At 38.8% G+C, this 16,808-nt stretch overlaps 1 protein-coding gene across 1 annotated transcript in view; it reads right to left on the bottom strand.

Moving 5' to 3' along the window:
* LOC149246881 (uncharacterized) overlaps positions 1-16,120 on the bottom strand; it is a 323,872-nt gene extending 307,752 nt beyond the window's left edge. The window contains exon 1 of the mRNA XM_089458051.1: positions 15,879-16,120. Within this exon, the coding sequence (XP_089314177.1) occupies positions 15,879-15,990 (112 nt within the window). The 5' untranslated portion in view covers positions 15,991-16,120. The remainder of the gene's footprint in view (positions 1-15,878) is intronic.
* Positions 16,121-16,808: the final 688 nt, after the last annotated feature.

The following is a 16,808-nucleotide window of genomic DNA, read 5'->3' as shown; positions in this document are numbered from 1 at the left end:
ACAGCCTGTTGATCCTACTTCTTCTCCTTGTCCTTCTTTATGAGAGGACATTGGGTGATGTAGTGGCCAAGCTCACCACATCTGAAGCATTTCACCTCGGAAATGTCCTTCCTCCTGCGTTGCTCTTGCTGTCACCACATCTGAAGCATTTCACCTCGGAAATGTCCTTCCTCCTGCGTTGCTCTTGTTGCCCCTTTGATGCAGGGCCACATCTTCCTCCTCCTTTACTTGCTTCATACCACCACCGCTGCTGCTACCACTAATGGTGCTCTTCACTTGATCTCGCCTCATCTCTTCCTGCTGCAGATCAGCCTCCATACAATCCCAATCTGGCAATTTTTCTCTGCCCAGGAAACTCTGGACAAAAACTTTCCATTCTTCGGAAACGTTGTTTAGAGCTAACCGTACCAATTTTGTAGGCTGGGGCGCTCACCCTACTGAAGACAATTGGTCCCAGACATCTTGAAGCCTAGTAAGAAAAAGGTCTATGCGCTCCCCTTTCTGCATCCTTGTGCATCTCAGCTTCTCCTCAAGATACATCTTCCATTGCTCGGAAGATCCCTCATATAGCATAGCAAGTGCTTCATGTTGACCCTGCCGCCTACACCTACCTACAAGTTAGTGAGAAAAGCCTTCAACCCCACAAGGTGTGGTTGGTGGCAGGGAACTCAAAGAAAGGGTTGTCACACTAATCCTGACTTTCACCATTTGAGCTATCTCCTAGGTTAGCTAAGGGGGTGGTTCCTAATGAAAAGTTAAGTTAAAAGATGTGAGTTTCTAGGAAAGTGTTATAGTGAAAATGGATTACTTTTAAGGATTTATGAGCAAATATGAAGTGAGCAACTTGAAATAGCAATGCCAATCATTAATATGATTAAAAAAACCATAAAACCAGTGTCTTATAAGGAATTTGCTCAACAATTTAAAGATATATTTGCTCAAAGTAAAATGGAATGCTCTCAAAAGAAAAAACAAAGTAACCCTGAAATGTAAATAAGAATTGTTAGCACAAGATATGTAAGATACAAAATGCTTTTGAGATAAACAACTTTATAAATCAAAAGATGTGAAACATATCTTGCCAAAACCAAAAAATTACTAATCAACTTGGAAATGTAACAGAAAGGAAGTGCCAAACCTAGACATCAATATGCAATTAGACTTGAAACATAAAAAGAAAACACTTGTTTGAAATGATTACAATACTTGCTTTTGGAATAGACTTTGCATATGAAAATTCAGACCATCAAGAGACAAGTAAAGTAAATGTAATGGAAAGTGTTCTTGGTTGATTTTATTAATTAACTCTACAACAAGATTACAATTCAACTCTTCAATCCTCAGACCTCACCCTCGCCCAATGATATGGATCTCATAGTGAAGAGTCAATAGAAGAGTAGAGGATCCCTAAGATGTCTACTTCAACCAACTTATATTGGAGATAAAATTTTAATGAGGCTTGGAGCCTTCCTACACTAAAATGCTTAGATGAAATGCAAATTGTGTTAATTCCCCAAATTAAAATAATGATACATGCAAATGCTTCAAAGAGATTGATTTGCAATGCTTAAGAATGACATAGTGTTCAACATAAGTTGCAATTGTAACTTCAATTGGAGAAATAAAATTATCTTACAAGTGTTGCATGTGTTTCATCAATGAATTAAAATGATACAAGTAATTTGCTTGAAAATAAATTTGTTTCAAATAGACAATAACAATAAATTGCTCCAATATTCAAGATAACAACGTAGCATAAAATTGAAGCATGCTTTCAAGTGCTCATGAAACAATTTACGAAGGTAAATGGAAATGAATCAAAGTTTGTTAAGATATAAAATGCTTGCATGTAAAAGATGAATTGCCCAAAATAAAGTGTAAGCTTGTAGCTTCAAGCAACAATGAGATAGAGAATACAAAGCTCAAATGAAATTGTAACAAACTTTAACTTAATGAAATGTGATAGTGAGGTTGTGTTAATTCCCAATTAAAGCATGCATGTAAGTGAATGAAGTATGAAAGCTTAAACCATGCAAATGCCAATCCACCCAAGAGAAGCCTCCCTCTAAATGGCAAGATAGGATACTATGGGAGAAATCCCAAGCTCCCACAAGAAAATTAGATCTTTTATTAATATTACAAAGAGTAAAGGGTCCTTCAAAGTCCTCAACTAAACTTCAAGGAGAGTCCTCACAATAATTGCTTGAAACTTGGACATTAGACCTCCTTTCTTGAGAAAGTAGTGACAAGATCTCGCAAAACTTATGCAAGGGAAACAAGGTGTGAGTTTCCTCCAAATGCCCACGGCTTAAAGAGGAAAATGGGTAGCTCTCTAGTGAACTCAACTTGGCCAAAATAAGCCTCAAAAGGGCTCACGACATCCTTGGAAATTGAACCCCCAACACTTGCCAAAGGTCCTACAAACACTTGTTAGATGTTGCGGAAAGTTGCTCTTCAAAATCTGCCACACAAGAGTTAGCAAACAATCCAAACAATGACTGCAAAATAAGTTAAATATTAACGGAAAAATCAGCAAGATAAAATGTATATGTACAATTATAATTTACAAAAGGCTAAGCTAAAGAGTGAGAGTAAACTCCCGTGTTTTGCTTAGCCATCTTCAAGCTCTTATATAGCCAATGAAAGAAATGAAGTACAATATTTTTTAAAAGAGATTTAAATTTAGAAGTTCTTGGCTTGTGTACAAGCTATGTGCTGAAATCCCTGCAAAACCACTTTGTAAGATAAGACTATGAAGGTTCAAAGAACAAATGAGAGCTCCTTTAAGAATGTATCAAGTGGGTTGGTCTCTCCAAATACTTCCCCTCACGTTTGATTCCGTAATCCCAACAAGATGTTCCCTCTACAAAACTTCAATCAAAAATTAGTTCCATATAGATTTAGCAATAAACAATGATAAGAAACTCTAGAGATTTATTTAAAACCAACTAGAGCATTCTATATCTAGAGCATACTTATAAATCAAATGTCAATGCAAGATAGCTCTACATTAACAAATCTATAAGAGCATATGGAAGAAAATTAGATCAAAGCAGAGTAAAAGGAATTATACCAATGCTCAACAATCCATCACACTCGAAAATGAGGAACACCTCATGAATGAAACCCGAAAGTCTTTATTGATATTTTTGAGAGTGTACAAGGCAGCAGCACTTCCGCAAGCACAATAGCTAGCAACAATATGATACAATGTGAGAGCCCATAGCTTTATTATATAGAGAGTTGGGAGCAAATCCCAATGAACAATGACAATGACAAATGGCATTGGAGTCAATCCCAAAGTAGAAGTGATTAAACAAGTGGCATGAGGTGACAATCCCAAAGAGAAATTCAAATTTGTTGAATGGAGCTCCAATGCCAAGTGTAAAAATCGAATTCTGACAAGTGAACATCATTTTCTTCTTCTCTTATGTGCCAAATTTGAATTATATGGTGGAATGACAAGTGTATATGGGTGGTAACCCATGTGGGGACAATTTCCCACAAAAATCTCCACCAAATATTCTCCCAAATCCTCCCAAATGTGCATTAATTTCACAAATTCGAATTTCCAAACAGCTTTTTCATTTAATGCCAGAAATTCGATTTTATTTGAGCACATGTCATTTCCTTGATTTTAGGAGTCCACATCACCTTGGGACTTCACTTTAACTCCCCCATAATTTTCCACCTCATTTCCACAACATTTAACATGTGTGGATATTTATTTTTCTCCATTTATTTAATTTCTGGCTTAATTAATTGTCAGATTTCCCACTAAACTTAGGAAAAGTGGGTTTTGAGGGTCCAAAACACATTATTAACCCCTCAAAGTGTGTTACAGTAGAAAGTTGAGGGTGAGAGGTGTAATTTTGATTACTCATACCCAATACAACTTCTCTAGACTACACTTATTACAATTTTACAATTTTATTTGCAATTTTTGACCTGCGGAAAATTTAAAAAATAAAAAAATGACTACCTAGACCTAACCAATTTCCATGAAATTTTTTGTGTGATCTAATATGGTAACATACATAAACTCTAGACACTAAGATGTGTCAAGGGCCCAACCTTCAAACCTCACCCCAGCTTTGGGGTAAAACGTGAGTGAAAAAACCCAGAAAATTATCCACCTCTGAAAAAGAAGGGATAATTAACCAAATAAAAAAAACACTCCAAGGTGTACTCGTTTGTTGATCGAACCCCAACATCCTAGGCCTGTTACAGACTCAAAACTCATCATTACTAGTATCACTTATTACAATTCCCCATAGGGTGTGGAATCTGGGTACAAGAAAGATAATGAGCAGATAGAAGTAGAGTTAAAAAACTTTGTTGACTGACGATATCTGATGGTATAAGTGTCCTCTGGATCATCCTTGGGCATGGAGTCTTCATGTAATCATCAGGTGCCACTCCAGTTGTCAACACTTCCCACATCTGTCAAGCAATATCTTTGCCAGCTATGTGAAATACCACGTGATCTCGAACCCCATCGAGGATCAGGCTCTTTGTCTTTGCCATCTCCTTCTTGTACTTCTTAAGCGGATCTGGATTTGTGGGTATAGCTACCACACTATCGATGTAAGTCTTGAGATCATGTTCATCTAGAAGACAAGAAATTTTAGCCTTCTAGATAACATAGTTGGAGGCTCCCTCCAACCAATCTTGATCTCTCAACCCTATTGATGCCATCTCTCTAAAAATGTCAAATTCCTCCTCTTCTCCTCTGCGCAGCTACTGCCCAGTTATTTGCACTCCCTTCTGGAGTTAGAAACTCTACACACAACTATTGTTGCTCTGCTAGGAAAAATCAAACTTATGGGCTAGAAGTCCCCTGAGGAAAGAATTCCCTCAATGTGTGCTCTTCCTTCCTCATGACATTATTTGCACTAGCACGCTGCTGCAAAATCTGTGTCTCATCTGAAGATTTACTCTGCAAGGAGAAAATGTTGCGTCTCCCTCTACCTCTGATCTGGAAAATCTAATTTCTTTGTCGACTCTCTCAGAGAAATAGATCTTTCCTCAAAATCTCAACCCTCCTAACCCAAGGATTGGGCTGCCTCTGGGGTTACGAATTGTTGCCTATGCAGAAATTCAAACCTCCTTCTCCTCTTCTGCTACTACGCTCTTTGGCTTCTATCTGTGCTCTGATACCATGTGAAAATTTGGAGACCCAAATTTTATTGCAGCAACTAATTAAGTTCCTACTATTTGTTAATTACTAAACAAATTATTTACTGAATCCTACACCAAATACTTAAACTAATACACTGCAAGCTTCACCAATTAAAATTATATGCAAAAACAAGAAACTGAGCAAGAAAGAAATATACAACACATGACACCGTTATTTTTGGACAAATGTCCCCGGAAAAACCCAATGCGGGAAAATCAGTGCAGCGATTGCGGGTTTGTATTATTTAAATATGAGTACAAATCTATGGAAGCTCAAATCTAGCTTTCCATACAAAGAAAATAACTAACAAACATGTAGTAAGAAAAATCTCACTTCCACCAGTGATCCGACTAACCTTAGCTCAAGATGAGTTGCCTCTGTATTAGCATACGCAAATCTGTGTCAACCTACTAGAACCAGCGTCTCTCTCACTTTACTGATCAGCTGCTGCTCTGGAAACTCAATCTTCTGGCTCTTCAGGCTCCCACTTCGGCTCCTGCCGCTAAAACTCGACTTCTCCTCAGCAAATACGGATCTCCCTCTAAAGCTTTGCGCTGCCTCTCTGCACTACGCACTCACCGAACAAGAAAAACTTCCTTCCGACCTTACTATCCCTGCCCCTCTCACTGCTTCGAAACTAGTGAATCATCTCCGGCAACTGACAGCTGCTACTCTGGAGTTCAATTTCCCAGCAATATTGAATTCCTTGTTCCTCAAGAGTGTTCTCCAACTCCCATCGAATTTCTTCTTATAATCTCTAATTGAGGCTTCAACGACCAAAATTAAAACATAATCGATGGCTAAGATTCACTAGAACTCGATCCATGTCTTCTTCTAGAAGATTTCACCATGACTTAATTAATACCCTTGAATTATTCAATTTTCCTAAGTTTAGACTTAGGCACCATTAAAAAAAGATTAATTATTTTAATTAAGTAGTCTCTAGGTGGAATTTCCATAAACAATTTCTGGGTTTTGGAGAATACATGTATTCTAGTCTCTCCACCAAATTTTGCAGCTAGAACAAAACCGATGCTACAAAAACTAACATGGATCTGCTTCTTTTCTTGGATTCGGATACCCAAAACTTTCCTTCATATGCTCTAATTTCTTTCAGATTTAGCGCTACTTAGGGTTTCTTCATTAGTGCTCTTATCTTCACCATTGCTCTGATACCATGTTGAGAAACCAAGTGTAGGGTAGATTAGGATTGATTCCTCTTAACTTGATAATTACTTGTGGATGTTAGATTTCTTCTTATTGTTTGTTATGTCTTCTTCATCAAGCGATTATACAAATGTTCAATCTTCCAAGAAAATAAAGAGACAAGAGACACCAAAATTACGCTGCAGGCCAGGGAAAAATCCCACAAGGGGAAAAACCCAACAATCCTTCTCTTACAGAATCAAATCAAGATGAGATATCCAAGACAAGACCAAAACTGTCACCAAAACTATCACCAAAACATCAATTCTAGCCCTCCTCCAAGAATCAAAGTCAACACAGGTCAAACCTGGTCCAGATCTGGTCATCTTCCTGAAATTTCAGTCCTCTTCTGGTCAACGTCCTAAAATATTGATTCTACAGCACAAGGACTGAAAATAGGTCTGCAATTGCCTCTGAAAATCCGTCCTCATTCATAGAATCTATCCTCCACATGTGCGAGATTCTCTCTCCTTTTAATTCGGTATTATTCTTCTTTATTAGGTGCAGAAAGTACTTTATGTGATGATAATTGATTGTACATCAAATGGGTCAAAGTGTCCTTTATATATAGCTAACCAGGAGGTCGAATAGGTGGCTCTTGGAGGACAAGACCGACTTGCTCATTTGGTGGACTTATGACTTAATACAAAAATCAATTTACATTTTCTTACAAATGTCCAAATGGGACATGACTCAGATACACTTTTCTTTTGACTTGCAATTAATTCTTTTTTACTCTATAAGCATGAAGAACATGCTTTGAGCAAAATGTAATGAATACATCAATAATTTTACATTATGAAGACCAACTCTAGTTACAACTTCAACAACTTGCTCCACATCCTCTTCCACAACCACTACAAATCGTCAAATGCCAACAATGTGATCAAGTTAGCCATGTGAAAGATCAATGTTTTGATCTTCACCCTTGTGAGCATTGTGGAAAACATACCTATCATTCAGAGATATGTTCCGAACCTAAGTTGCAGGAAACGTTGGCAAGGGAGGAGTTCCCGTACCGAAACGGAAATGAAACGCGGAAACGCATACGGTACAGCCCAGAAACGCGTTTTTGGCCGTACTGGCACGTTTCTCGAGGTGGAAACGTGGCCACGGCTGGAAACGCATTTCTAGGCCGTACGACACCATTTCCACATGCAACTTGACTTTTTTTATTTATTTTTTTATTAATTTGTCTTCTAATTTTTAATTAGGTTTTTCTAATGCCTTCTAATTGCTTCTAGATGCCTGTCTAAAGTTATAAAAGTGAACTTTTGCCCTAGTGTTGATATGCAGTTCATCAGAAAGTTTGAGGCATATGCAGTTCATGGTAATGTTAAATTCTTAAAGTAAAAGTGATATTCTCCTTTTTTTTTCATTTTCATCCTTTTACTTAAATTTTTAACATTACCATGAAATGACTCAGGATGTTTGAGAGTGGTTTCGCCCCCATTGGATTTCATATGGAGAAAGTAGAATTTTAAATCTCACTCAAAATCCAGTAGACTTATCTGTTTTTTAAGATTTCAGGATTGGGGGGATTGCAATGTTTCCATTGGATTTTATCATGTGCTAGGGTATGGAACTTGTATTTAATCAAGATAACCAAGCCCTCTATGCAGAGGAGACTCCCAATAATCAAAAGCATGTAGGGTACTAGGGTATGAAACTTGTATTTAATCAAGAGCACTAAGGTCGTTCGACTATGTAGGAGGAGACTCCCAATCAAGCAAAAGACAAGAAATTAGAAATTTCTCGTGGCTGATTTTGGATATTTTTATTTTCATTATGTGATCATTCATGAGTAAATGTGATGTAAATTTAAAGACTTATAGTTTATGCATTGACAATTGACAATTTTATCATAATGTAATAAATTAAAATGTATCATATATGCTTTATGATTGCACATATTTCTTAAATGTCCTAAGATATATATATATATATATATATATATATATATATATATATATATATATATATATATATATATATTCGCGTTTCCCCGTTTCCAAAATTTGGGGGGGTCACGTTTCATACTCGTGCCCGTTTCAGAAACTCATACCTGTTTCCCCATTTCGTGCAACCTTGTTCCGAACATAATCCTCCTGCAAGAGAAAGATTCACCTTAATTGGATCACTTCTTGGCAATATTCTTTAACAGCCAAGAAGATGTACCAATCATACCTTAGAGTTCATTCCTGAGTATTGACACATCTTGCAGTGGAGATCTCTTCACGTTCTCACCTTGAATCTGACAAGGTGGAATTGATGGTCAGCTACTTGCTTCAAAGAAATATCAAGCAAGTTTCAACCAGAGCTAGTTGCCAAAGATAGCCAGAGCAAGATTCAAAGTTGTAGCCAGAGATAGATTCATGCTCCATGGGCACGTTTTGGTTGGTGGCCAGCCTTAAACCACCACGAACAAAGACTTCGGCTTCTACTGTTGAAAAATAATGTAGTTATGGTTGGCATTTTTCATTGCAAACATGAAGAAGAAATCATTTTGTGGACACCTACAATTCAGCCCAACTAGCCCTACAAGTCGGCGCTAAGAAGACCTACATGTCGGACCCATTATGGCTAATTAGCCCACACATGACACCTATATATAAGTGCTTGTTGGCTCTCATTTGAACACACCAATCACACAAGTTCGATCTTCTATTTCAGAGCTCATCCACATGTGCGAAATTCAGAAGAAGGATTCTCTTTTGGCTCGTGGATTACAGTTGACTTGGGCATCAAATTGACTTATGTTTTGTTCATTTTGGAGGTTGAAGACTTCAGAAGGACCTTGATTTTTTGTTGATTGTAATTCCACTCTTTAAGACGTTGACCTGAGTTGACCGAAGGTTTTGGGCCGAGCTTCTTATAACTATTCATTGAGTTTTTTGTGGTGGCTTAAGGACTACATTTCGGCCTTTTATTATAGTGATTATAGGCCCTAACTTCAGCCTTATTGAGTAGTATATTACACGGAATCTGATGTTGATCTTTCTCATTATATTGACAAACTTTAATATATATTTCATTGAAGGATTTGGATTTGTTGGATCATTTTGATGTAACTTTGATGGATAGAATCTCTCTCACACAAGGAAATAACTTTTTGGGTTTTCCCCTTGTGGGTTTTGCCTTGCCTGTGAGCCTAATATTGGTGTCCCTTATCTCTTGTTTATTATCTATTGTTCATTGTCTACTGTGATCTCGATTTATTGCTCTTGTTGAAGAATTAATAGAAGTAGTTATCAATTGTGAAAAACTATTCTAGCCATTGCAACACTAGATTTCAACATTTACTACCCATCTACCCATTTCATTAGTTTGTGGTCATGTTTAAACCATCATCAAGGAGCACTTCCACTTCGCAAAATACTTCAACTTCTAGCCTATTAATTTGAGTTAACATGTTCTTTGCTTAGGTTAATTACTTCATTCAACCATTTTCCCATTAATCCATTATCAATCACATTAAACATTATATGACAATAACTAACAAAAGAACATAAATGATAGATGTTGAAGACAAACCAAGACAGAAGAACACAAGAATATGGCTCAAGCCAAGGAAAAACCCCAAGATGGGGAAAACCCTTGATCTAATCTTCTTATTATTAATCATCAAATGTTCAGCACAGAGAGAGAGAGAGAGAGAGAGATAAAGTACAATGATTCAAAGTCAATACTGACTTGTCAATCTGAAGATCTAATCATTACAACCCTTAAACAAATGAATGATCTACTCAAAACTGTAATCCTAGCATGAACTGGAGACAAACAGTTGGAGGGTAAGTCTGGTTAGGGTTGCTTAAGGATCACTGTCATCCATTCTGATTGCACCAAAACACCTCCTCATAACTGCGGCTGAGCTTAATATCCAAGGAGCTTCCATTAGGGCTGGTCTCTGCTCATATAAGGCATCTTGGCCTCCTTTATTTGGGCTATATAGACAGCAGCCCTTTCTGAGATAATAGGTCAGTGATGCGGCCTCATAAGGAGAGGGTTTCTCCTTTATCTTAACCACAGACAAGCCCAGAAACTAACTCGGCCTGCCATTCTGCTCCTGAACATGAACCTGCAAGGATAAGATAGCCCATACAAAATTGTCTAGACCTGCGACTGTCCATCTGAGAGAGTCTCGGCCCTAGTGCAGAAGTTAACCCAGAAACTGACCATCCTTCGACCTCCTTGAAGACCTCGACTGCCTCAGACATAGATCCAAGCTTTTTGATATGTCTAAAATGAGGGAGAAGGCTCCTCTATATATACAATTTGATGGGGTTGAAGAGACGTGACTTTTGGGCTTATTGAGCCAACATATAGGTGAGGCTGACCTTGCTAATTTTACATGAGAGAAACATAAATTCAAAATCACACTTCTCCTTAACCAAATTTGATGATCTTTAGGTTGATTTTGGTCCTCTTGAAAAGAGGAATTTAATGCCATAATTATCTTCCCCAAAGGAGTTGTCCAAAGTGGAATTTGGCCCTAGTTGCCAATTTTAACACTCCCTCTCAACTAGGGAGAATTCCACCTACCAACCCATCCATCATCAATCATCGTGCCATCCTGTCGTCATAAACCATCTCTATATCTCATCTCTGCTCTGCTCTGTTGAACACTGAAATGAATAATAAAGAAGAATCGATCGAGGGTGAGTCACAAAACCTTGCCACTCTCAACTGACAAAAGTCAGTCCACATAACTAAAGGGTGAACTCCAATCAGATTTGATCCCAAGTGATCAAGTTGAAGAAACATCATTCACCTTAGACATAGGGAGTACGACAATACGCAGTGCATCCATCAGTAGTGCTATGGTCCCAAACCACTTTTCCCAACTCATTGGCCAGATGAGAGGTACTTCCCATGTGTCCTAGACTACATGGGTAGGATGACGCAAGAACATCAGCAAGGAAAGAATATATCACATCCTGCTCACAACCACTCGTAAGGAAAGGGGAAACCACATCCTACAAACACGTCTTAATCACATGTAGGGAAAGATGAACCACCTCCTACAATCACATATCACAATCATCGTAGGGAAAGGATAAACCACATCCTACATGCATGCAAAACACCGAGAGTATGGAAAGGATGAACCACATCCTGCATGCATGCAAATCAACAATAGTAGGAAGGATCATACATGTAGGGAAAGGATGAACCACATCCCACCAACATGTCAACCACAGATCATAGGGAATAAGCATCCTACATGTGGGGAAAGAATGAACCACGTCCCACCGACATGTCCACAAGCAGATGCCTGAATGCATCTCACACTAGGGTATCCACAGGAGAAGGTGAACCACTCATCCTATGCATATATCATCAACAGTATGGGAAGGTGAACCACTCACCCTACATACATGTGTCTGCAATCGTAGGGGAAGGTGAACCACTTACTCTCCACACATGTCAACCACCATGGGGTATCATAGGGGAGGTGAACCACTCAACTTGTACATAGCGCACCAATAGGGGAAAATGAACCACTCACCCTATGATCGCTCATAGCTCAAAAAGTATTGCAAGCCCCTAGGAGCTCCCAGAGCTCAATGTTCAACCAAGGATCCCTTCATATAGGGAATAGTGCCAAGATGCTTTCTAAAAGTCTCAATGGATCACTTAGCAATCCTCTACTTCTTACTTATCTTAATGAAGAAAATATTTGGCAAATCTTACTCCCTCTTACTCAAGGAGACCATAGCCTAAACTTGACTTTCTAGGGTGCACATTGTCCATCAAACAACCTGCTCATCATGAGATCTGTCTACTCAAACATGCCATAAAACAGGAGTGTCCTTTGTTGTACCATATAAAGTGGTATGTGAAATACTGGATTTTCGGAATCTTCTTCTGCAATATACAATGATGGTGTGCACAAATGGCTCATTGAAGAGCTTCTTCAATAGAGTGGCTTCATAGTAAGCCATGCTTACTGCTTTCTTCAATCTCTCTAGAGCTCGCATGGCAACAGGCTTCAACGAATATAGAGCTTCTTAGGACAGCGGATTTAGGGCCTCTTGGGACAGCGAATTAGGGCTCCCTGTTTGCTGCGTATTGGAGCTTTCTTGACATCAAGTAGGACCACCCTTGACAGCGTCCTAGTCTCCTTTATCACTGAGGATGAGGGACTCCTTTAGCTGCGTTTTAGAGATCTCTTTACAATGGATTAGGGCCTCCCTTTAAGTGCGGATTAAGGCACCTTTGACCTGCGGGTAGGGCACTTTAGGACTGCGCATTAGGGCTTCTCCTTCAGCTGTGTATAGGCCTCCTTCACTGTGGCTAGATCTCCCTCTTTGGACAGCGGCTAGGCTTCCTCCTTGAGCTGCAAATATGACTCCCTCTTGACAGCGTATAGAGGTTTCTTTGAGCTGCATATAGGTCTCCTCTTACCTGCGAATAGATCTCCTCATAAGACTGCAGCTAGGGCTCTTTAGTTGACTGCGTCTAGGGCTCTCTTAGAAGACCCTTTCCACTACGTCCTCCTTGAGAGAGGACAACCCAAACGAGTGGAGAGGAGAGATCAAGAGAGATGAGTGTGCCAAAATGACTTGAAGACCTCTTCTATTTACAATGCAACGTTGAGGATAAGTTGGAGTAATTTGGTTGCTAGCTGACCTTGACAAATTGTCAATAACACAAATAAATTCATGTCTCCATAAATACATGTCGGAATCAAATGATCTCTAGATCAATCCTACACCTCTCAATGAGAGGAATCCAAGAAAAATATTAGCTGCCATAAATAAGATGACCCACATGGAGTTTGGCCCTAGTTTCCAATTTTAACATTTTGATATGTCTAAGATGAAGGAGAAGGCTCCTCTATATATACCATTCGATGGGGTTGAAGAGACGTGACGGTAGGGCTTATTGACCCGACATATAGGTGAGGCTGACCTTGTTAATTTTACATGAGAGAAACATAAATTCAAAATTACACTTCTCCTTAACCAAAATTGATGATCTTTAGGTCGATTTTGGTCCTCTCGAAAAGAGGAATTTAATGCCATAATTATCTTCCCCAAAGGAGCTGCCCAAAGTGGAATTTGGCCCTAGTTGCCAATTTTAACATAGCCAAATTCGGAATTGTTCCAGGAACTGCTTTGAGCCTAAGTTCTAGAGTTGGTACCAGTAGAAAACTTCAAATTCTGCTATCTCATTTGGTTTATGGTCTTCCTTAAACCACAATTTTAAAGAGCCCATCCAGCCATTGGCTGTCATGCACTTTTGTATTTCAACTCTCTTCTTGGACTCATATACACCCCTTCGGATTAAGTGGGAGAGGGGGGGAGGTGGGGGAAGGCGGTTGTTGGAAGCGTAATCCTCTTGGGTTATGCAAACTTGGCTCATTCACTTGAATGGAAGGCGAAAAGCCTCAAGTGAAGGCCAACCATCATAGAAGTCCAAGAGACCTCTTGGAAGATGAAAACCAAGGCTCAATGAAAAATGTATTTATATGTACATCTTGTGAATAGAATGTGATCGCACAAGTTATCTAAATCTTGCCTATAACTTTAGTGTTTGTTTAGCATTTTTTTAAGACAACATTTCATGTCATGGAGTCTGATTAGAGTAGAGTAAATACTAATGTAGAATGAAATTCCACCCAAGGGTTATCCCTGCTGCCTGCATATGAACAAGTGGGAATGATACCTTCAGACCCTGCCTGATTAGAGTGGAGTAAATACCAACGTAGAATGAAATTCCACCCTAGGGATATCCCGGCTGCCTGCATATGAACAAGTGGGAATGATACTTTCAGATGCTGTCTCACTTTGGCCTTCCACCACTAAGGACGACGATGTCAACAACATGAGCAGTGGGGGCAAGGGAAATTCTCAGAAGGACTCATAATTTGCCCTACCCGTCTTGAATAGTTTGCTCTGCGATAATCTTTGAACTTAAGTTTACACTTATCCCCTAGGGCTTAAATTTTGTCTTGTGTTTGCTAAATTCGGTTCCCATTTTCTTGGTATTATTTTTGAATTCCCGCCTCTGTTAATATAAATGGTTTTAAGCAGCGAAAAATATCAAGCCAAGCTCCATTAATATCTTTGAGACATTCCTGTTGATTTCTTGGGTCAAGAAATGTCTTGATTCTTTATGCGTTTTGCAAGTCACGGAGAACTAAAATTGCAAAACAGATAGGTTGCCCAATAAAGCCACTGTAAAGAGGGACAGCACTCTGTTTATTTGTCGTTATTCTTATGGCTTTCTTCTAGGCTGCTCATTGATCTTTGTGTTCTTCGATTCCCAACATTACTGAGAATGTATAAATCTGCTTTTGTTTCCAAAGACCTCTTGAACGAGCTGGTCATCGATATTTGCAGTCAAGAACGCCAATCCAGTCGTTGCCGCAGTCCCTAGAAAAAGCAATTAGTCTCTGAAGACGCGTTTGCAGAATTCAAGAAGGGTTTCGTGACCGCATAAACAAGCAAGCAGCTTTAAAAGAATTGTTTAGAAACATCGAGAAGCATCTGACCAGAGTAGGGACAGAAATAAAACTTATGTTTGTGACGTTGAGTAGACTCCAGAGCCTTCCTTTGGCAAACTCCTTGGCATCAGCACTCCAACTGAAGAGGATACAGGTGACAAAACCTAACATGAAAGATGTAGCCTCCTCCCAAATCTTAGGTATCTGCATTCCAATTAGCATAGCCCTGCAGCATATTCTTCCTCTGACAGAAAGCCTTGCTTTCTCCAGCAATCTAAGTATACTCGCTTTGATAATACAAGTTCTGTTTAGAAATTCTATGTTCTTTGGCCAAATATCCTGGACATTAGAGAACATTTTACAGGCATTGTGTCTCTCACGTTCCCCTGTACCTCCACTGCTTACTCCTATAGCTGGTACATATTGTAACAATTTTGCATCTTCACATGAAAACATGTTTCTGTTAGGAGGGAACGATTGATTCAGTCTATCCAGCAACAACATAATGACACTGAAGAGGCTGATTAACTTTTCTATTTCTTTTGCGCAACTTCAACTTCAAAATGACACTGACGAGTGCGCGGATGGGATTAATGGACTATGCAAGAATTCAACCCTGGCTTATAGCATCGTCACTCACTCCGGTACTAACATCGTGAGCGGTTTTCGTGTAATACCTTGTGACTTATCTTTTACATGTAGTTGTTAGACTATCCGAGTGTCGGAATTTCTTTTCACATTAATGTCATTCCTAATCTTCTTATATCAGCTCTGAGAATAGATGAATGTCATGATGTCTATGTTTGTTAGAGCAGCTAAAATTCTCTTATATCAGCTCTAAGAATGGATGAATGTCATGATGTCTATGTTTGTTAAAGCAGCTACAAATGCAGTGGCCAGTGTGATCATTGAAGACCATGAAGTTTGGCATTTTAGACTGGTTTTTCTTCCATTCACTTATCTCGAGTTCGATGCCCATTGATTATTGTGATCGGTGTTGACATCTAGTTAAAAAATTTCAAAGTAAACGGAGCATACCTGCAAGTAGATAGGGAATAGGGGATTCCCAGGGACGGTAAATAAAGCATAGGGCAGAGACGTCCCCGAGATAAGGACCGTTGTTCAGACTCCATGATTCTTCTCGCGCCATCCCTCCCTCCCTGTTCGCTCGTTCAATTTGGAGGCTTGGCCTTAACTTCTTGGAACACTCGGGTGCCTCCTAATAAAATGTAAAATGCATGTCCCATAAACGCCAAGGCTTATGGTCGCATGAAGTTGGTTAACGCTCCTATAACACGAAGGCTTATGGTCGCATGAAGTTGGTTAACGCTACTATATCCCGAAGGCTTATGGTCGCATGAAGTTATCATGAAGAAAGAAAGAAGAAATAAATTATTTTAACGTTTATGTGGTTAAAGATAGTTTATAGGACAAATTGCTTCTTCATTTTCTTAATGTATTCGGCCTTTTTTTCTATGAAGCTTCAAAATAAATGTCTTGAGCTTCTCGACAAATAGATTATCCCAAGAGCTAGCTACCAGCGTATCTGCGTAATTTTCCTTCTTGTCTTTGAAGGCCTCACATTCTAAAATGAAATGTTTTTATGTTTCCACTTTTCTCGAAGGACAAAAAATGCATACTCTTTCCTCCCACACTTCTTTTAACATTTTTCAGCGCCTTGTTTCACAACGGAGTTGATGAGAATTAGTACTTAACTTAGCCTATGCAAATTATAACTGCACAACAAATTCAAATAGTAAACTGCATTTGATTAAAATTGCATTTATGGTCATTATATATTTTTGGGTATACATATAAGATAATAAAATATGTTAGATCTGAGACTTTTGTGATCCATATTGTAGATAAATGTCTTTCGGAATAATCACGTCATTAGGATTTGGTCAACGTTTCGAACTAACCAATAAAATTTTAAGGTAATGGTTAAGTTAGATATTGAATTGGTGT

Source organism: Pinus tabuliformis, chromosome 7 (assembly GCF_031772625.1).
Source record: "Pinus tabuliformis cultivar Carrire ecotype Pingquan chromosome 7, CPIR1, whole genome shotgun sequence".
In the NCBI taxonomy this organism is placed as follows: Eukaryota; Viridiplantae; Streptophyta; class Pinopsida; order Pinales; family Pinaceae; genus Pinus; species Pinus tabuliformis.
Note: the sequence above shows the minus strand (reverse complement) of the source record. Positions and strands in the feature narration are given on the sequence as shown.